Source organism: Cydia pomonella, chromosome 22 (assembly GCF_033807575.1).
Source record: "Cydia pomonella isolate Wapato2018A chromosome 22, ilCydPomo1, whole genome shotgun sequence".
NCBI lineage: Eukaryota > Metazoa > Arthropoda > Insecta > Lepidoptera > Tortricidae > Cydia > Cydia pomonella.
The window spans coordinates 4,525,006-4,547,611 of NC_084724.1; the positions used below are offsets into that span (position 1 = coordinate 4,525,006).

The following is a 22,606-nucleotide window of genomic DNA, read 5'->3' on the forward strand; positions in this document are numbered from 1 at the left end:
GTTAAATTGTAGATCTGTGGTGATCGGTGGCCACAGATTTGCGACACATTGCGGGATTTGATCGATCTAGTTAATTCGTTGCTCATACTTAGTCAGAAATTTGCTGAAAGAAAACGCATGCCATTTATTGCAAGGGTTTGTAGAAGCCTTAAGAATGAATTCTTTTTATTATTATTTATTCAGAATTCGTACGGCATTTAATTAAAAATCACTTTCAAGTTAATTTTGCATCTTATTCGTAAGTAATACGGGTTATCACCCGTATTACTATATCAAATATAAATGGAGCCTTCTATAATAGCTTGTATAATGTTCTGATTCTGTGTTCTTTCGACGCCTGATATATAATTAAAATAAAGTACGAGTATACCGTGGTTCTAGAATCCATGGAGACGCAATTTTTTTTTTTATATGTAAAAATTACGTAAATGTTAGTAAACAGAATAAACGATTGGGGTATGGGATAGGAGGGTCACTTTTGGAACATACAATTTTTGATCTTTTTTAGGGTTCCGTAGCCAAATGGCAAAAAACGGAACCCTTATAGATTCGTCATGTCCGTCTGTCTGTCCGATTATGTCACAGCCACTTTTTTCCGAAACTATAAAAGCTATACTGTTCAAACTTGGTAAGTAGATGTATTCTATGAACTGCATTAAGATGTTTACACAAAAATAGAAAAAAAAATTTTTTGGGGGTTCCCCATACTTAGAACTTAAACTCGAAAAATCTTTTTTCATCAAACAAATACGTGTGGGGTATCTAGGGATAGGTCTTCAAAAATGATATTTAGGTTTCTAATATCATTTTTTTCTAAACTGACTAGTTTGCGCGAGAGACACTTCCAAAGTGAAAAATTGTGTCCCCCCCCCCTGTAACTTCTAAAATTCTGTATAACTGTATAACTTCTAATAGTATGGGGTATCGTTGGAGAATCAATTCAAAAATACACTTTTATTATTTATTTATCGTTCACGTATATAAAAAAAAAAGTATAATCTTAATGCCTAGTCTTCTTTATATGAAGAGCGCAGCGCCTCCCTATCCACATTAGGCTGCTGCACCAAAGAGTACGTCGGACGCTCCAATACGGCACACGATTCTGGGGCTATCTTGATGTAGCCCTCATCCCCCCATTTGTCCGACCAGCTGTTCTTCAGAATGAAATGAGGGGCGTCTTTTGAGTCGTCCTTGGAGCCCCATCCGACGGCCAGGACTGCGTGGTTGAGGCGGGGCTTACTTTGACCACTGTAAAGATCACAAACATGTACGAACATGTACAGATATCAAGAAATGAACCCAACTCAGTAATGCTAAGGAAAGGACGTTTGACAAAGAATTTCATACATTAACCCGTCTGTTTCTATCTCTACTGCACGCGCATAAATTATATTGCTTTCCGCTCGCACCGTGTCATTGATCACCGGCATCATGAGCGGGACAGCAATATATAATATAATTACGCGCGTGCGATAGAGATAGAAACATGGCAGGTCAAGGTCAATGTTCGAAATTCCTCGTGGTCCGTGTCTTGTCTTTATAAAGTAAGCTCTGAGTTAGTTATTATCATATTCTTTGTTTATGTAACTTATGTACGAAGAAAACTGAAAAAAAAAAAACAAAGATATCGTTGTCTAAGTACCCTCAATACAAGCCTTATTGAGCTTACCGTGGGACTTAGTCAATTTGTGTAATAATGTCCTATAATATTTATTTATTTATTTATTTAAAGATCTGGTTGACAATTCTTTTTGTTGACTTGTTTTTTGTCCCCAAAAAGGACGGAGTGTGGCTTTGTGGATGTATGATTTTTAGTTTTTAATATTTCTAAAGTTTTTGATAAAAAAATCATTTTTGGTAGGTACCAATACTCATTGAGACATTTCTAAAAATTCCAAATACAATTAGGTTGCTTTGTTTTATCATAGAGTTCCTATGGCCACCTCCTGTCTCCATCATCAGATCAGCTTGATGGTACCATAATATTGCTTTGTCAACTTACATATGTATGCAAATTTTTAGCTTCATTGAAAGTCGGGAAGTGGGTCAAATTTAACTTGCATGATTTGACCCGTACATATATGTATAGGTACATTGCAAGTTAATATAAAGCTTGTAAAAGACATGCAATAGCACTCGACTTTTTTATTCGTTTGGTAGAAGCCACCACAATAAAAGTGTGACAAGAGTGGTCAGAAACAACACAACGAAAAGATTTTTGACCCACCTGTGTTAGTACGGTCACGGACTTTAATTGTTGACCCATCTACGGTTCAAGCTAATTTGGTTATCAATATTAACGCTATGACATCTCCAATGTAAAGTGTGTATGTAAATGTTGATATGTTTTCATTGTTCGCTAAATTTAAATTTGTGACAACTTTTCCTATAGAGCATTTGAGAAGATTGAGCTAATCATAGTGTCGAATGATCATGTGGATGAACCACTCAAATGATTTTACTCGTCACCCTGATAATGTTGAATAACTGCCTAACTCTCACCATTTCTTGTCATTGAGGACTCCGCTTTCGTAATAGATGAAACTCTTTGCCATTGCATCCACTAGCACCACGGTGGGGGCATGGTTCTTGATCGCCAACTGAACAAAAAATAAATATTCAAAGAAACCATCAATTATATTCATTGTATAGTTTAGCCCAGGATTTTCTAATTTCAAACATAGACAGAGAGAATCATATTGTCTTTGTCTTACGCTATTCCTACACCCAAAAGAATATAATTTTCCTGGTTCAAGAACCAGTAAGATTACTGACTGACATGTTGTTTCCCAGACTATAATATTGAAGACGATACTACTAGCGCTATCTATCTACCAAGAACTAGAAACATGACGCATTAAAAAGCCCGAAGAAGTAAGAAACCCAGAGATGAAACATCCTGTCTTCTGATATGCATCCCCAGTTGATTGTATTTAGGCTTGCAAAACATCGACAACATGATATCATAAGGAAATCAAAAAGGGCCTGAGGGGTCGCTAAACACATCAGTATCACTGTCTAATTAGCGCAAGTACGTGCGCTGTGTAACCCTGCAGCCTCTCCTCGGGAAGAAATACTGCACCAAATTCGTAGTTATAAAGCACCATTTAGACGCTACAAGAACTTGCATGTGATTTTCGCTATATTGCTGTGTTTGCTCGATCATCTGAATTCATTGTACTCTGCAGTGAGCAATGTATCGAATATTGCATGCAAGTTCTTGAAACGTCTAACTAAATGGGGCTTAAGAGGAATTCCTAGTTGCGATTTTTCCATACAAACGCTCTCGACTGATTCCTCCCTGGATTTTTAACCTAGAGCAGTGATTTTTTCAAATAAGATCAATATCATCAATATCTGTGCCGCTATGTTTTGCTTTTTTGGATTATTTTATTTTGAAGAAAGATACAGCGCCTCGAAAATCGCAAAAACGGCTCAATTGAATTGGCTGTAAAAAAAGGCACAGTATACAAATATGACAAAAAATATCCAAAAAATCAAAACATAGCGGCATAGATTATTTCTTCCTCTTGCAATTTCCAAAATTTCATAATGATTAGTTGCGTTTTGGAGGAGGAAACAGTCGAGAGCGAAACCTCGATTTTTGAGTTTTTTGCGAGTGAATTTCGGTCCGAGCTGCAGTTGTCCTTATCGCACGAATTGGAGGCGGAGACAGTTTCTAAATATACGTACACAGAAGGAATAGTGATGGGCATAACATCCTTATTAGGGATTGCAGACCCGGTACTGTTTTAAAGAACCGGGATTTCCCGGTACTTTCGGAACTGGTCTAATTATTTCATTATTTTAAATAAAACGACAGCATTTTGCGATTTGACCACCTTTCGTATTATAATTTAATAATCACATTTTCTTTTATTACGTAGTAGGAATTTTTTTTTTTAGAAATATAGTATTTTACATTGCTCACACTTGTGCGTCACAAGTAAAAGATAACTACTTTGATGTTTGCCACTAGATAGCAAATTTAATGAAATTACATTGACGAGGGGATTTATATATAAGTATCGCAGTCGTATTGTATAATCCGCCGTATTACATTACGGCTAGCCGATATCAAAATAAGGGCCATTTTGAAATGCGGCGGTTCAACGATTAAGGTATGTTGGGTAAATACCGGATGCGGGTGAAGAACGTAGGACATTCATTTCCCCTCCTAATTTGGCTTTATTTTTTAATGTTGGCAACATTGTGTAAGACGCCATTTCATTGCGCCTCGACTGTCAGTGTCCCCGCGTCGCTCAGGGAGTCGGGCTTGTGCTATGTGCAATCACAGAGAGCAAGGTAAATTTCGCGAATTCTTCCTTCTATCCGATCTTCGCTCTGTAATTTATTTTGCGTATTGTGATGAAACTGTGTTTGTTTTTTTCATTTATTTTTCAAAGGCACATATACATAATCAATTTTAAAGTTACTCGCCAAACTGCTTATGCGAAATACTGCTTACTGCTTTTTGTAATTGTGTTAACAGACCTAGCACTGCTGTAGACCGATATCCGATTTAACCCTTCCAGGAAAGATCGGACCAGAAACAATCAGATCTTTACCTATTTAAAAAACAGCAGTGATTATCAAATTTTAAATTTTCTTCAATTTACCTACTGACCTTAATTATCACATTTATTGTTTTCTTGATCACACTTTCGTACCATTATTTTTATCCAGTACCACTACCAGCGCGACGGTTACTGACAATGTATTTTTTTTAATTTCCGCAACCCAAAGGTTGCCTTTTAGCGATAAGACCGCATGTTGTTTACCTGTGCTTATGTGTTTTAAATTTTCTTTTGTATTGTTTTCTTTTATTGACGACCGGTCTGGCCTAGTGGGTAGCGACCCTGCCTATGAAGCTGATGGTCCCGGGTTCAAATCTTGGTAAGAGCATATATTTGTGTGATGAACACGGATATTTGTTTCTGAGTCATGGGTGTTTTCTATGTATTTAAGTATTTATAATTATATATATCGTTGTCTAGGTACCTTCAACACAAGCCTTATTGAGCTTACTGTGGGACTTAGTCAATTTGTGTAATAATGTCCTATAATATTTATTTATTTTATTTATTTATTTATTGAAGTGTGCAATAAAGAGTATTTATATTGTATAGGGATGATGATACATGTTGAAATTTATATCAAAATCGAGTAAAATAAATGAGCAATTTTTCGCAATGAAGTACCTACACATACGGATGCATATGTAGATGTGCACGCATACATACATTGCTACTTTCGGATACAAAATAGAGATAGGGCTTCGAAATTAGTTTCCTTAAAATGCTTCAAGATCTCTCTTTTCCTATATATTTACTTTACTCTTTACATACGATCCTTACATTTTATCAAAAAAAAAAGATTGTATATCAACTATATATATATTTATATATACATAATTAAACCAACAAAATCACAATTTTAATTATTTTCCATACTTCAAGATGGGCTCTCAGTGACCTTGACCTTTTTAAAGAACTACTTAGTCTTTTTGATTTCTAAGTTTGATTCTTATTTTTTTGGCGACCTTCATTAAAAATGACTGGGCACGATTATTTTTATTTTGATTTTTGTCCCTCCTACTTAAGTACTTAATATCTCCCAGTACATTCCATTCAATAAACAATACGAGTACATTTACACTTTCCCTAAACCTGTACAGTTCACGAAATCTTAAATTGTCAAAACTTCGCAACGTATCTATTATTTTAGTGGTTTTTTTTATTACTTCGGGTAAACCTTACAATAAGAGGTTTCTTAGCACATTGTTTACTTATCAAATTGCCTTATGACATAGGTATCAAAGTTTGAGAGCCACAATTTTATCAATTTTTGGATCAGGGTTAAGATCGGATACAAAAGGGTAGACACCGGACCTATTTCTTTGTGATACCTTATTCTCTTTCCATTAGAAGCAACTTTTTTTCACCATCCAATGTTCTCCCTTGATGGCAAAACACTCGTTACCCTAAAAAAAGTATGTCTCATCTTTACACAGGTACAAAACTAAAACCGTTCTATATTGAAGATTACCAAAATTCAGGCCGAATCTACGGTTATTATTTAACGATTCGCTACGTACTTCAAGAATCTGTCACGTGTTGAGATCTCGAAAAAACATTTTTTCACGAGTTCTCTCAATTAGTCCCAAAATTGTCCGGCATTATCCCAACATACTTTACCCAGATTGTCATTGCAATACGTTCTTCAATAAGGCGGCCCAAGTTTAGCCCCATCGTACTACAAGTTAAATAGATTGTAGTTTAACCATAGGTATATTTATACCTACTTACAAAATTTCACAACACACCATGATCACTCCCAACTTACTGATACGGATAGGTACAGTCAAGTGTAAAAATATGGGTGTACACATCTTACTCAAAAATATGTCCCATAGCATCTTATTCCAGTGTAATAAGAGCGTAGTACCATATTTATGAGACGATTCTTTCGATACATATTTTTGCACTTGACTGTACGACGACAACCGAAGCTGAGACATCATTCTTTTTTGCAGTTTTTACCTATATGGTAATTAATATCAATCAATCAATCATTTATTATTTTGTCATCATAGGTGTAAAATACATTTAGTACAGGTGATAGGGTGTTTGGTATTAGGGTGTAATAGATACAGTATAATATAAAAATGAAAAACAATATTACGTGGTAACAACAAAAACATCTTGCGTCGGGCAGCGCAGAATAAATTCCGTCTGGTTCGCGGGCGATGTCGACGGAACGGCGCGCAATGAGCGAGCGCACGAGTCTCGCGTCTGTGTGCGCGCACTCACACTTAGATAGCTCCGGCTCCCGCCCACCGCAGCGCGACAGAAACATAGCTTCAAAAATTCGAGAATTGAAAAGTTGCTCAGCTAGGAATTGCTCTTAAGAGGCTACTCGAACATATATCTGGTACCTTGAGAGCGTCCTCATTCTTGGCCGTAACGTTGACGTGTCCGCTGATGTGCGTCACGGGAGATACTTTGGTGTCCTTGCACTCCAGCACCTATAATATAACAGTTATTTAACATCAATACTCGCTATTATCATGCAACCGACTTATTTTGGACTTCTAGTCCTGTATAATCCAATATCATTCTTTCATTCATTGGAAGGGGCATAAATAGTTATTTTTGTGTAATATGAGGTTTAGTAAAATAAGACGACCGGTCAGGTCGAGTCGATAGTGCCTCTGCCTATGAAGCCGATGGGCCTAGGTGTGAATCCCGGTAAGGACACTTATTTTTGATCAGCATAGATATTTGGTCGTCATGGGTGATTTCTATATATTTAATTATTTATATATTATATATAACGTTGTCTGAGTACACGCAACACAAGTCTTCTTATGTATGGGGCAAAGTCAATTTGTGTAAGGATGTTTGTGTGTGACATTAATTAATTAATTTATTTATTTATTAGTATTTTATACAATGATTATTATAAAAGAGAGCTTTTCAGTGCCTAAGTAAGGTGCGAGATTGAAAAGCTTGATTATATCACAATACTTTTTTTACTATAATACCTAAATAATTAACGAAAATAGTATCTCAGTAGACAAAAATGTAGTACAAAAGACACAAACGCGCGAAGTCACCCGTTTAGTATTTTCTATGGGTGCGCGTCACGTGACGATCACGTGCCCATACATGAAAAGTACGCAATTATAGTTTGGTATACGAAATCTTAATTCAACCATTACAGTCGACGAGTAGAAAAAATAATATTCGTTCTCATTTTGACCGAACGGAACTGCTTTTGTAGTAATATGTACCTTGGCTTCGTAGTCATACTCGTCCCAGGCGGCCAGGCCGCGGCTCTTGATGTAGTCGTACGCGAAGCTCGGCCAAGTGGGCCCGCAGCCCTGCGCTCCGAACCTGAACAGTAATTATAATGAATTTATAGTCTGATTTTTTCAGATTAGAAATTTTATAACCTCAAAAGTAGTGGTAAGTTTTTCGTTCGGAATTAAATCTCAACAACTATGCATTGAATTATAGCAAAGAGAATTTGAAATACTTAGAAGTGGATTGTCAAAGAAAATGTTGTAGCCACAGTAAATTTACTGCCATCTTTAGACACATGATTAAAACATTTAGAACGCCATTTGACTTTGATCCTTATTCTTTCACTGATATGATATGTGTTAAATATCAAAAAGTGGCGCGGGTTTGCCGCGGTCGACGAGGCACTGAGGGCTGAGTGGCTCCAGCTTGTTGGTCTTCCCGTGGAGCCACGGCGAAGGTCCATCATGTCTCCTGGCCGGCGGGTGTTGACATCTATACTCCAACACTTACGCTTTGCCGCAATCGACGAGGCACTGGGGGCTGAGTGGTACCAGCTTATTCGTCTTCTTGAAGAGCGCACCCTCCGTGGAGGCCGCCACGGCGAAGGCCCAGCATGAAGCACATGTTGTTCCCTGGTCTATGGGTACAGATACATTTATTATTAGTTAAAAAAAAAAATTACGAAAAATCTTGTAATTTTTTTTTCAAGAAAGGTTAATTCTCTAACATGCATAAAATGAAGTAACACAAACTTCGATTTCATGACTACCGTATAAATAAGTATGTATTTGCCAAAAATATTATTTTTGGTACAAGCTTTTATCGTTGACTATACTTTTTTACCTCGGGCCACTAATACTCATCAAGACAATTCTAAAGACCCTAAAAACAATTCGGTTGCATTATTTCATCACATAGTTCCTATGGCCACCTCCTGTCTCCATCATCAGATCAGCTCCATATCATCATAATATTGCATTATCACCCGACTTACATATGTATACAAATTTTCAGGTCAATCGGAAATCAGGACGTGGGTCAAATTTTGCTTTTCAAAATTTGACCCACTCCAACTAACATACTAACAAGGCAAGTTAAATAAAAACTTGTAACAATACGAAATAAAATAAGTTTTGAAGGTTCCCAAGGAATCTTTGCACAACATTAAGGATCGGTTGCACTGAACCGCCTGTCACCGTTATAAAACGTTTGCCATTTTTTTGGAAGATTTCATAGCTGCTGAGAATTTCAGTAACAGTAGTTTCAACTGGCCCTAAGCTTCATAATATGTAGATACTTACAGCGCACAGGCGACACAGCACCATACTTCCTCCAATCAAACTCCTCAGGCAGCTTGTCAGACGCAGTTTTCACTTCCGTCTCCGAATACGGGAACGGCACCATTCCCACCTCGACCAAGCCTTCAGGCTCCCTCACTCCGAAGAGCTGGCTTATCTCCTCTTCTAAACGGTCAGCAAGGAAGTTCACGCCCATCTTGAAGCTGGATGTGGCCCGGTTGCCGGCCTCGATGAAGCGGGTGGATTGGGTCAGGAGGTTCTTGCGGACTGCCTCTTCGGCTGGATCGAGGTAGTTCCGTTTGAATTGGTCTTTGAAGCTTGAATTAAAGATCACACATTCAATCTAGTTCGTTTGATAAAAAAGCTTGTATTTTATGAAGAACTGGTGTCTTTCGAATGCGACAGATATCACTCGACATATTTAGAAGCGACAATCTCTCTTACAATGGTTACATTATAGCACTTTTGTAGAAGTAATAATAGTGTGTACCTATATAAACAAAGAGCGAAATCAATAAATGTGTACAAAGGCGAACTTATCCCTTTAAGCAAAATAGTTTACATTCTTGAAAAGCTACTTTCGAGGTAACTTCCTTAGATTCAACTAAATAATTTAATAGTACATAGATCACCTCAAGACGTTACGTAACTTTCATATATCAGTCCAATTTCAGTGCATTTTCAACAATGTGACCTAATTCGCCAAAGCTTCATGGAACGTTTTTTAGGGTTCCGTAGCCAAATGGCATAAAAAGGGACCCTTATAGTTTCGCCATGTCCGTCTGTCTGTCTGTCTGTCTGTCTGTCTGTCTGTCTGTCTGTCTGTCTGTCTGTCTGTCTGTCTGTCTGTCTGTCTGTCTGTCTGTCCGAGGCTTTGCTCCGTGGTCGTTAGTGCTAGAAAGCTGAAATTTGGCATGGATATATAAATCAATAAAGGCGACAAAGTCGTATAATAAAATCTTAAAATTTAATTTTTTTTAGGGTACCTCCCCTACACGTAAAGTGGGGGTGAAATTTTTTTTTCACTTCAATCCTAGAGTGTGGGGTATCGTTGGAAAGGTCTTTCAAAACTAATACGGGGTTTTCAAGAAACATTTTTTGATAAAGTGAATATATTCGGAGATAATCGTTCCGAAAGAAAAAAAAAATGTGTCCCCCCCCCTCTAACTTTTGAACCATAGGTCCAAAAAATATGAAAAAAATCGTGGAAGTAGAGCTTAAGAAAGACATTAAATGAAAACTATAGCGGACATGATCAGTTTAGCTGTTTTTGAGTTATCGCAAAAAAAAATCCCTTCATAGTAAAAAGACTTACTTTAATTAGGTACTGATTATGCAAATTTGCCTATTTGTTTAACTCGGGTGAAAGGTACCGGTTCATCCCTTGGTTAACAATTTACTATACTTTAAGCTCCAGTTTAGCTTATTGTGACGGAAGAGTAACTACGGAACCCTACACTGAGCGTGGCCCGACATGCTCTTGGCCGGTTTTTTTACATATTTACACCTACCTGTCAAATTTAGGGCCAATATCTCCTCCAAAAGGCAGCGACAAATCCTGAACTGGGTTAAACTTCGACACGGTATCAGTAATTTTGGAGAAAAAATCCGCTCTCTTCTGTCGAGGAGTCGCGTCTTCAATGGTCTTGCATTTAGTCGTGTCGGGTTTGATGGCGGCGGTGGGGGGAGGCAGGATCTTGTAAGTGTGGATGTAGACGTCGCTGGCCGGCCCGAGGATGGAGCTGTCTGTTGTCACGGAGTATCTGGGGAAGGAAGGTATGGCATTAATTGTTTGTCACTGTTAACTGTTAAATGAAAAATAACATGTATTTACAATAACAATACTTATACATAATGGATATATAGAGATGATTACTACAACTAGCTTATATCTAAAATAGGCCCTTGAGGCATTGTACCAAGGATGCTGGCGGCATTTCCTCGTTATATCGCAATACTGATACGTTGTGCGAGGAAGCCGCTATGGTCACCAGTTACGTCAACTAGACGTTTCGCGATTTCTCCAAAAAACTTATGCGCGCTGGGACCCCATGGACCTAGAGTTTCAACGCCAAATGGTACAAAATGGTACTCTCTACCGAGACTCTTATATTTATTTATACTGTTAAATCATGTTGAAAGAATCCGGACCATGCCGTTCAGGAATCAGGTTAGTCCATCATGATGGAGTTATAGGAAGATAATAGTGGGCTTTTCCAATGCACTACTAGAAACCTGAACCTTATTAAACCAAGAACCTGACACGACGTAATGTAGGGAAGCAGGACCCGAAAAAACTTTTGAGATTTGATGTTACTCGTCAGTTGTGTCAAATATATTCTGCCAACTGGTAAGACACTTGGAACTGTTTCATTCTGTCCAACAGAAAATAGTCACCTCCCTCAGACTTTATTGGTACTCTCTCCTATCCATCATGATGGCAAAAGTATCAGGAAAGATTGGCAGAAGGATTGGTGCAAAATTTTCAGAAAGGAGATTGCAAGACTACGAGTCTAGCAGTCTCCTCCTCCTTTAAGAAAATCTCCTTCTAGAAAAGAAGAAGTCACGCGTTGAATTTGTACTGACCTGACCGGCACTGGCCCTTCCTTCTCTCGCGCGACCAGCATCTCATGGGTGACCGTAAGGGTTTCTCCTTTGACTGCGCCATTTTCACCTGGTTTGCCCTTTATTACTTTCCTCCATAGCTCCGATGTTGCGGTTCCTGCAGGTCACATAAAAATAATTATTACAGCTTTACTAGCTAGATTATAAAATTCTTAGAAAATATGTATGCGCTACAGATCACCTCAACAACCTCCCTCAGCCGAGCCTTAAACTGACGAGGAAATTATCTTTTCATTTCTCATGCTCTGAAAGTGGCTCATTGTTTATTTATGAAGCGGGCTGAAAGAGATAGGTGTCTGCGTCTGCTCTAGGGCATTCTAGTTCTGAATTACGTTTTGTTTTTCTTTTTTTTTTAATAATGAAATGAAAACTCGTTTCTAAATAGATTCAATTTGTTGTATAATTTGCATTCTGATATTTAACTTCAGATTCCATAAATAACGATCCTTTTACTTAAAATGTTAATTGAAAGTACCCTCAAAAATACTCTAAAAGTAAACTTTTACCCTTCTTTTTCTGGTGCCATACCCAGTCTAATGGGCGTCGGCGGTCAGCATGACATTCAGCTCTCTGGTCTTTGCCAATCTCTTGAGGTTGGTATTTTATTTTCCTCGTATTCGAAATGAAAAGTCGAGTGTTTATGTCGAGTGAAAAGTACCCATTTTGCCTCAAACTATTGGCGCTTGAACGGTGTGAGAAAATACCTCATCAGAAATTGGTGTCTTTTATCCCTTAGTTAACAATTTACTATTCTAACAATTATTTGTTTCAGTCTTAAAGTAACTAAGGCTTGACTTAAAGGTCTTAAAGTTCCTAATTCCTTTCAGATAACTTACCGACGAAATCATAGTCGCTTAAGTCAGGCAGACCAGGGAAGGACTTATGAGCAGGCGCAGCCAACGAGACGACTGTACGTGTGCAGCGGTGGGCCTTACTCTTTCCTTCTTGGTCCTCTCGAATCTGAAATATTTCAATTCCAAATTGTAATATTCTGGAGTAAAGGAGAAATATCACAACACACAACTTTGGGTGAGATTCGAAGTCGCTGCTCTGATGCCAATTCACCCATGAAGAATATTTCTATCATATCCCTGATTATTGTAAGCGTATCAAGAGCCATCTATCGTAAACATATCGACATCTATCACACTTATGAATTAGTCGCTCCTTTACTTCAAAAAGCATGTTTCCGCTGAGTACTAAAGTAAAATCCACAATCGTCCAGTTTCTAAACAATGTTAATTTTCAAACAATCCATAACTTTCGGAAATAGACAACTTAAGTTACATATTGGACCTACCTACATTTTATATAACATGTAATAAGTTTTAAAAGACAGTGCTCTAGCAGGTATGTAAATGAGACATTCTAAAACTGCAGCAGGGCTTGTCAAACCTGTTAAGGTCTCAGTAGACGCAACAACATGATTTTAATACGATATTAAATCTCTACAAACTCCAAAATAATATGTTACGTAAGTTTTAACTGCAGTAAATAATTAAATGTGTAAATCGACTTTTTCTTGTCAATCGTTGCCATGGTCATTATATTCTCCTGGGTCACTTTGAAACCTGATCGAGTAGTCAACGTGCAAATCGCTTACGCTCCTTAGTGATCGAAACGGAAATGTCACTATCGTTCTAATATCGAAGAGCATAGACATACAATATCGAAGAGTGATAGAGACACAAAGCGTTTCGTTGTCGAAGTGATAACGATTGTCACTTTGACCGGCTGATTTTTAGGCAGTTTAAAATTCCCCAAACACGCGTTTGTGTCTGCTGGCTGACGGGACAGAATGACAACAAGAAATCAACCCAAAAAACTATTGGAATTGAAGAATTCCAGCAACAATATTCATGTAATGTAATCTTTCGCCTCAACTCTCCTGCTGACATTTATTTAAGGTTGGGTGTACCTCAAGGAACTCCACTTTGCCGTCGGGCTTCGGTGACCGGTATACGGTGTTGCCACCCTCCAGGACCTTACGCATCGTGTCAGATTCAGCGTGCCACCTAGAACAGGTAGATGATGTTAATAAAACTTATTGAAAACTATCTCTGAGCGCTAAGGACCTACCCCGAACACCGAAGCTCGCAAATTGCAGGCATCATCTTTCACGAGTAAAAGAGAAAGATGTCCGCAATTTACAAACTTCGGTACCCGAGCGGTAAGAGAGGCTTCGAAGCCGAGTATTTTAGGTTCCAGGCAATTTAAGCAAGACCACCGACTGGCATAACTGGGGTATGTAGATGTACTTTGATGAACTATTTAACCGTCAATACCGTTGAAGCATGTGTCGTCGCCAAGAACGCTGATAAAGTGTTTTGTGTCGCATTGGGTCGTTAGCTTGCTGCGTTTGCTGCATACAGTCAATGTAGGTGGCAAACTCGGAGGGCCTACTGCGGTTACCGAAGTTCGCAAACTGCAGGCATCTATCTCTTTTACTCCAATTAACGCGTAATTATACTGACAAAGAAAGATGCCCGCAATTTGCGAACTTCGGTGATCGCGGTCGGCCCTCTACATTCGGCGGCCAACCTGATAAGCGACCCAGAGTAATACCATAACATTGTATAAATTACTGTGGTAGTAACATTCACATTAGCTTGCTAGTATTTTTTGTGATATTATAACTATACGAAGTTTAATGGATATCCAGGCAGTCGGGAAGTAGAGCTGACACAATAAAGGTCGCAGTAAACTGTTAAATACTGAAAGTTACTTGATGATATTGGGGCGCGTGAGATTTTTGGACATGAAAACTGGCGGTCAATACAGTCAGGGCCACTTGTACCATAACCTAACGCAGGGGTAAATGCATTTACGCATCTCACCCCCGGGCCGGGGAAGCCCATTGGGGGGTGGTATGTGGGACTCGCTCCTCCCGTAACACCCTCTGTTAGCCAGAGGAAGGGGAGGAGAATACCCACTAACATCCCCTGCGGCGTCATCCTCTTTGCCGTTAGGGGAGCGTCATGGGATCGCTGGGCTTGCACCATAACCTAACACAGGGTTGAATTGTAATGGTAAGTCCGGGTTCAGCCGGTTAACCCCGAGTTAGTGGCAAGTGGTCTTTAAAGACTAGCAATACACTAGAGGAATAACTTACTCTATCTCAAAGCTCTGAGTGAATCCAGACAACGGCACAATAAGATCCTCGTGTAAATGCAGCGACCGCTCAAACTTCGGTCGAGGCGGAGCCGGCCCAGATCCCCCAGAGCTTCCAGGACTACCCGAAGGCAGACCGAGCCCGGGGATGCCGGGGATAGGGAGGGACGTGGGCAGCTTTAGGTCTGGAAGTTTTAGACCGGCCGGAAGGATGTCGGAGAGTGATGCGAAGGACTTGGTTTGCTGCTTACGGAAACTCTTGACCATTTCGTCCGATGATCCTGTGGAACAAAATTATTATTAAGGATCTTCATCATTTTCATGGAATCACGTGATCACCGGTCATCTGCCATAGAAAAATAAGTGCCGGAAGCTCCGGCCGGGACCCGGCCCGGTCTAACGTGGGTCATCCTTTAAGTTGGTACCCACACAGAGAAAAACAAACAAAAATACAGTTATCATTACAAAAATAAAGAGACTTTGATAGTCAACTAATAGGAACAAATCGACGTTTGCAAATTCTATTAGTAGGATATCTAACTACTAATTTTGCTCGTATAATAGAAGACACCCGGTATACATTGTCACTGCCAAGAGTTCGATAAAAAATTAGCGTAGTTGAATTTAACACTTTTTCACCAAGTTTGGGACAGATTAATGTCATAATGTACCATAAAATGCTGTTTAATTCGAAAGCTGTTTGTTTATCTCTCATGCCTTGACACTACGCAATGCACAAGGTTCTGCTTTTTGAACCTTTCGCTTTTTGAGACTTTTATTGCGGCCTAATTCTCATAATTTATCACGTACAATTTGCTAAATTGTTGTTTTGTGATTTTGTCGGTCAATTCCTTATGCCTAGATAAGTAAAAGTTAGAACCCTTGAATGCCAAGAACCCACGCCAAGAACACCTAAAGTGGTCGTGACTAGTCATGCCCACAGCGCCAAGGACAATTAAAGGTGTTATGACGCATGCTGTCAAAGTAACCTTAACACTTTAAAGTAAGGTTTATATTAGCTCCCTTGCGCCCGGGAGCTTGGCGTTTGAGTGATGTTTGTATTTATGACATAAAGTGTTCAAAAGGTAAAGGAATTGTAAGAAATCATGCCCGTAGCGCCAAGAACGCTTACAAGTGCGTACGTTGTCAAAGTAATCTTCAACGTTTCCAGTATACGGTAGTTTACATTTGCCAGCTTATGCCAGAGATATTGGCGTTTGCATGACGTTCTTGAGTTTGACGGATGGCGTTCAATAGTATACAGTATAGTATAGTTACATAACGGAATTGTTGTGCCACATAAGAATCGACAAACATGTGATCTATTGCTCGAAAGTTGCTGCTTTCACACGTAGAACAGAAATTAGTTAAATTCTTACCAAAAACCTTATCGAAACGGCCATCGGAAAACGGGATGGTTTCTTGAACAGTATTAACACGTTGGTTGACTGACTGCGGCAGTTTTGTGAGTGTGCTGCTCACTGAATCTGTAATAATAAGAAAATACATTTTCACCTCAGCAGCTCGAACAAGCTTACTTTCGTCACTCCAGGGAGTGAGAATGTAAATAAATGTGGTTAACTTTACTTGATATTGATTCTTTAACTTTAATATGTTCTCACTACTGAGGTGAAAAGTTGTATGTGTCACACGAGAGCAAAGTCTAGTTTATAACTATTTAAACCGAGGGTGCGAGAAGCGCTAGCAATGTGTCAAAAACGTCATTATTTCATGTAAAATTTTATAAATGTACAAATATTTAACTATTCTTCAATATGTAACTAAACTATACAATATTTTTTTCTTTTTTTTTTATACTACGTCGGTGGCAAACAAGCATACGGCCCGCCTGATGGTAAGCAGTCTCCGTAGCCTATGTACGCCTGCAACTCCAGAGGAGTTACATGCGCGTTGCCGACCCTAAACCCGCCCCCCCCCCTCGTTGAGCTCTGGCAACCTTACTCACCGGCAGGAATACAACACTATGAGTAGGGTCTAGCGTTATTTGGCTGCTGTTTTCTGTAAGGTTGAGGTACATCCCCAGTTGGGCTCTGCTCTAGATCTGGAATGACATCCACTGGCTGTGCCCTACCACACAAAGCGAGATGACATTCACAATGCCCATACCTAAACCTAAACTAAAAAAAAATGCTGCGAATAAACATAATAATTAATATTTATTGACAATACCTCCGAAGCCACCGAAGAGACCCGGCGACCCGCTCACCGCTACTGAAACAGAACAGGTACGATAAGTAAGTGTTAGGACCTTTAATATTATAGGACATTAGTTGTTATTTAATTCCTCGTTCTGCGCGATGAGATGTGCTGCTATATTGATACCCGAGAAAGCGAAGGATTCCAAAATTGATCCACGAGGGTAGTGGAATCTTCCATACACATTTTCCAAGATGGCGTTGGTTCTTCTACGCCCCAAACATTAAATTGTGTGATGAACCCAAACATGAAAAAGGGATCTTTAATTAACTGAACTGTTCTAGAGATTTGGAGCTTTGTACTATGCCTCGTTTTTTTAATATTAGATTCTTCCGAAATGCTAGGGTTCCTATGATATGTAATATTACGGTACAATAATATGTAAACGACACTATAATTCAGTGCATAATAGTTACAATAAGATTTAATTTTTGAGGAAAAAAGTTTCCACTACTTTTGAGGTTATAAAATTTCTAATCTGAAACAAGAAACGGACTATTTGGAACATTTAGTGGTGCTCTGAAGTGTAATTATGGTCTTAGTTGTCGGAGTAACATAGCGTATATGTCCTAGTAATAGAATTACTTGCGAAGCTTAGCCGCAGTCGGGATTATTCATTTAAAATTATACTTATACATTCAAGTTCATAAATATGTATACCTTTTTACACCTTATTGCAATGGAGAAATGTATACATATTTACGAACACGCTTGTACAACCCCTTAAGGGATTATAAAACAAGTTTCGCAATGAAAAATAAAAGACAATACCGGTCTGGCGTGAGCTAAATATAAAGAGCCAACGAGTTTTCTGGCCTAACATACAGGGTGGAAAAAATAATAGGCCCTGAACTTGAAATGACTCGGCTAGTGGTTCTTCAGCCAACTAATTAGCTGGCTAATTTAACCAGTTGACTGCGACATATATGTATTCTCAAAAGCTGTTCATTAAAATTGGCTTTTGTAAAGTACATCACAGAAGCTATTAATGACAAAGTGCCGATCATGTCCATCTTCCTTGACATGAGCAAGGCATTCGACTTTGTAAACCATTGTCAGCTCATTTTACTTAAGGGAAACACTCTTTTATATTTTAAATATACAAAACGGCTTTTAAAAAAATTCGCTTTCTTCCTCGCGTTTTCCCGGCATTTTGCACGGCTCTTGGGAGCCTGGGGTCCGCTTGGCAACTAATCCCGAGAGTTGGCGTAGGCACTAGTTTAACGAAAGCGACTGCCATCTGACCTTCCAAGTCTTCCAACCGAGAATGTTGTAAACTAGGCCTTATTGGTATTAGTCCAGTTTCCTCACGATGTTTTCCTTCACCGAAAAGCGACTGGTGAATATCAAAGGATATTTCGTACAAGTTCCGAAAAACTCATTGGCACGAGCCTAGGTTTGAACACTTTGAACCCGCGACCTCCGGATTGCAAGTCGCACTCTCTTACCGCGAGGCCACCAGTTCTTCTATTATTCGCCCATTATTTTTTCCACCTTGTAGATATACCTAAATATACCTACACACTATAGTCGATGCAACCAAGATCACGCTTGGCAGTTATTAATTGACCCTTATAATTATTTATCCTTTTATTATTCACGTCTCAAAGCAGAACTGGTTTATAAATCAACAAACTTAATTTTTAAAGCTCCTTAAAAACATTCAAACAAAAAAGGACGACGCAGAAATTGTTATCAGATCAATCTGGAAGCCAATTAAATAACATCCTTTGAGAATTCATTATATGTTGGAGTCCACTGATTAAATTAGCCAGCTAATTAGTTGGCTGAAGAACAACTAGCCAACTAATTGAACGCAACGTTTAACCAGATGGCTGAATTTCGTGTGGTCATTTATGTAGTTAATTTGGACATTGATGAATTTGATGTTCGGTTAGGTTAGGTTAGTATTTTATTGTAATTTTTTATTTTTTATTTATTTATTTTATAATATAGTAATTTCATTTCTTTAAGTTTTACATTTATATCACTTGGCTAAGTGAACCAGTCGTCTTCAAACAGCTGACTTTCAATGCACCAAGTTAAGCGTTGAGTGATTTTCTATCGGCCTAGGCGACTTATTAGTTGGCTAACTAAACCAGATGACTGCGACATATAGGCACCAACATACTTTAATCAGACATTAACTGATGGAATTATGTAAATAAAATAACATTTCAAGGTGAATTCGCCGATGTTTATATATATATCCTACTTGTTGTGTATACATGCTGGTAACGACTGCTATGGAACAGTAAATAAGAATTACTGTCAATCTCCATATCGCTGGCCCAATATTACAGAGTTCTATGGTTCAAATCACTTTTATTGAACTGAAATTTGAACATTGTCATAGTGACATTGAGTCAAATTTAAATATCTTGAAAAAATAACATAGATTGGAACCTTTTCTTTTACAGAAGTTGAAAATGTGTCTACATATATGTCACCGGACAAATTTATCGATAATAATTCCATCAAAATCGGTTTGGTAGTTTTGAATACATTTGTACAACAAGTGAAACAAGTAAGAAGTTAAAAATTAACCCATCCACTATGTATTTCTAACATTTTAGTTGCGCGTACTATACTAGCTGATTTATTTTATATTTGAATGTTGTTTGAGAAGTGAATATGTCGAAAACACCAATAAATTGAGCTGTCTCATACAGTATGTAAAATAACTAAACCCATTTACTCAAACCCGTTAATATTTAGGTCATACTCAGCAACTTTTATTATGGGGCCAACCCCGTTATCGCGAAAAAACATTAACTCTCCCATAGAAAATGTCAACGCCAGACCAGCCCAAATGTACGACGTAGCCAAATTTTATTTCGTGATATCGGGGTTGGTCCCATGGTAAAAGTTGCTTAGTATGACCTAAATATTAACGGGTTTGAGTAAATGGTTTTAGTTAATTTACATACTGTATATTTCGGACAAATTACTTTTAAGGTTATTAGATAGGTATTTATATGTACTTCATTTCGTTCTATGGGCACCAAGCGGAATTCCATCGCAGAACTGAGATATTGGTATTTTATTCAAAATGTCGTCACCCTTATTACCTAGGCATGTCAATAGAGTCCACCGCTGGGCAACACGCTCACCCAGCGGTGCGCGAAAATCTACCCTGCAGCAATTAATTTACCTACTTGAACCATATCGCCTAGGTAATAAGAGTAACGACATTTTAACTAAAATACCAATATCTCAGTTCTGCGATGGAATTCCGCTTGGGGCCCATGGAACGAAATGAAGTACATGGAAATACATGACTTAACTCTCATTGCTGTTGGTTTTTGGACCAGGCTCCATACAAAGTTGTATGGTCCTTTCGTCTCTTTCTAACAATCACGAATTTCAAAATGACATATAGGTTTTATGAAGAACGCCATAAGTCTTTATTATTAACTTGTCTTTCAGACACAAGCTGACCTTTACCCACTGCAGCAAGGTTCACTGGTCATTTACTGGTCTTCAATTTTATCTAAGGTTGTATTATATGCGTGTTCAGTTGAAAAATAGTATTTTTAAAAGAAAGAAAGAAAGAAAGAAAGAAAGAAAGAAAGAAAGAAATAACATTCCATATAGCACAGATAAACAGGACAAGATGAAAGAAAAATGAAATACAGTTAAAAGCTAGGTAACAACAGGCGGTTTTATCGCTAAGAAGTGATCTCTTCCAGACAACCTTGGGGTAGTAGGAAGTAGGTAGATAAGAACCAACATTCTCAACATTCCCAAAATGACTGAAAAATTTCATGTACGCCGCCAGGTTGGAAAATATAATTATTATTTTTGTAAGTATATTCAATTTTCTTTTATTTTTTGTTAATTTCAACTGTCATTAACGTATCAAAATATTTAAGACCAGCTTCTGCCTGTGAATGCGTGTGCGCATGATGATGATGATGAATTAAAAAAAATGCATTTCTAATATTAAATAATTGGGATATTTGGTACCTATGCTATGCACAAATCCTGAATTCTAGTTCGTGTTGTTTTTTGACCCTATGAACTCATATTCAACTAAAAAGTCAAGGTTCGAATCGTCATTAATCTTAAAATAAAGTGAATATTAATCTTCAAATGTGCCATTACAAGCTTTTATTTAACTTCTAATGTTTGTTTGTGGGTCGGATTTTTTTTTTGTCTTGTTTTGGACTACTCTGTCATGCTTGTATTACTGTATTTTATCAAATAAAAATAAAAAATCGAGTGCTATTGCATGTCTTTTTAACCGAATTCAAAAAAGAAGAAGAAAAGAAATAAATAAATGATTGATTGATTGATTGATTAAATGGATTTTTTTTGTATGTATGTTACTCGATATCTCCAAGAATCGTGAACCGAGTTTCAAATTTTTTTTTTAATCGTACGAGTATAACCCCGAGATGGTCCCGTTGGCACCAAGTCGGGGTCGGGCCTGATGATGGGATCTTGGAGAAATCGAGGGAACTCTTCAAATGTTATTATTTGTATTTGAAGAGTATTTGAAGGTAATTTTTATTTGAAGTCAGTTTTATTTTTTATTAAAAAGTCTCTAGTTGTAGATTACATTTACCATGAGAATGATTAAAAATTAAATTTCATATCATACAAAAAGCTACACTCCGTTACATTTTTTGGGCACAAAAAAACAAGATATCGGATAGAATTTTGACCCTTGTAATACCTATGTTTGCTCGGGTCAAATCTTGCAAGCTAAATTAGACCCACTTCCCATTTTTCCATTGAGTTGAAACTTCACATACATATGTAAGTTGGATGACAATGCAATATTATGGTACCATCGAGCTGATCTGATGATGGACACAGGAGGTGGCCATCGGAGCTCTCTGATAAAACAACGCATCCAATGTGTGTTTGAGTTTGTAACAATTGTCTTGATAAGTATTAGTTGCCTGTTGCATGAAAAGTACAGTCAGCGATAAAAGCTTGTATTAAAAACGAAAATTTGACAAAAAAAACTTATTGTAAACAAAATCATCTTACCGACAGCGCAAAGCGCCACACATAACACTATTTTCATCTCAATAAAATAAACAGTTAATAATAAAGTTCTATACGGGCCTTGTACCACAAAGCCGGCGCACACGCAACTGGGCTTATCCCCACTACATTGTTTATTTATATAAGCCAAGCCTCACAAACGGATTACATGTAAAAATGTTATGCTATTTTCTGCGATCACATCCAGTTTAACTAGTTCAATTCTTGTTGTAGATTTTTTAAGGAAGGTGCATTGGGGTGACTTCGATAGCGGGGTAATTTTGGCACTAATCATGGGACATTTAAGAGAAAATTTATAGTATATTTCACTATAAATTTTCTCTTAAATGTGCATTTTGTCAATATTTCACCGGTACCTCTGAAGTTTCTACCGATTTATGCGTTAAAAGTTGAATGTCCTATTCGTCCTTTGTTTTCTTTGTATTTAATGAAAGCTACTGCAATTACTTTCAATAATATGTCTGCGTAGTTGAAAATGGTATTAAACTTGACTTAGAACCTAAACTTACTCAATTATTAATCTCAGAC

At 37.9% G+C, this 22,606-nt stretch overlaps 1 protein-coding gene across 5 annotated transcripts in view; it reads right to left on the bottom strand.

The window, feature by feature from the left end:
- Positions 1–947: 947 nt before the first annotated feature.
- The window catches only part of LOC133530236 (counting factor associated protein D-like), a 31,384-nt gene continuing 9,725 nt past the window's right edge, over positions 948–22,606 (bottom strand). For 2 of the 5 annotated variants that reach the window (XM_061868109.1, XM_061868107.1), the window contains 13 exons: positions 17,033–17,074; positions 16,222–16,329; positions 14,844–15,123; positions 13,650–13,746; positions 12,568–12,691; positions 11,693–11,828; positions 10,618–10,869; positions 9,110–9,423; positions 8,319–8,445; positions 7,796–7,898; positions 6,938–7,027; positions 2,503–2,600; positions 948–1,248 (listed from right to left, as the gene is read on the bottom strand). In XM_061868109.1, the coding sequence (XP_061724093.1) occupies positions 1,008–1,248; positions 2,503–2,600; positions 6,938–7,027; positions 7,796–7,898; positions 8,319–8,445; positions 9,110–9,423; positions 10,618–10,869; positions 11,693–11,828; positions 12,568–12,691; positions 13,650–13,746; positions 14,844–15,109 (1,848 nt within the window). In that variant the 5' untranslated portion in view covers positions 15,110–15,123; positions 16,222–16,329; positions 17,033–17,074 and the 3' untranslated portion in view covers positions 948–1,007. Of the gene's footprint in view, positions 1,249–2,502; positions 2,601–6,937; positions 7,028–7,795; positions 7,899–8,318; positions 8,446–9,109; positions 9,424–10,617; positions 10,870–11,692; positions 11,829–12,567; positions 12,692–13,649; positions 13,747–14,843; positions 15,124–16,221; positions 16,330–17,032; positions 17,075–22,060; positions 22,190–22,606 lie in introns of those variants that run through there. The other 3 variants (XM_061868105.1, XM_061868106.1, XM_061868108.1) reach the window with 3 other exon arrangements.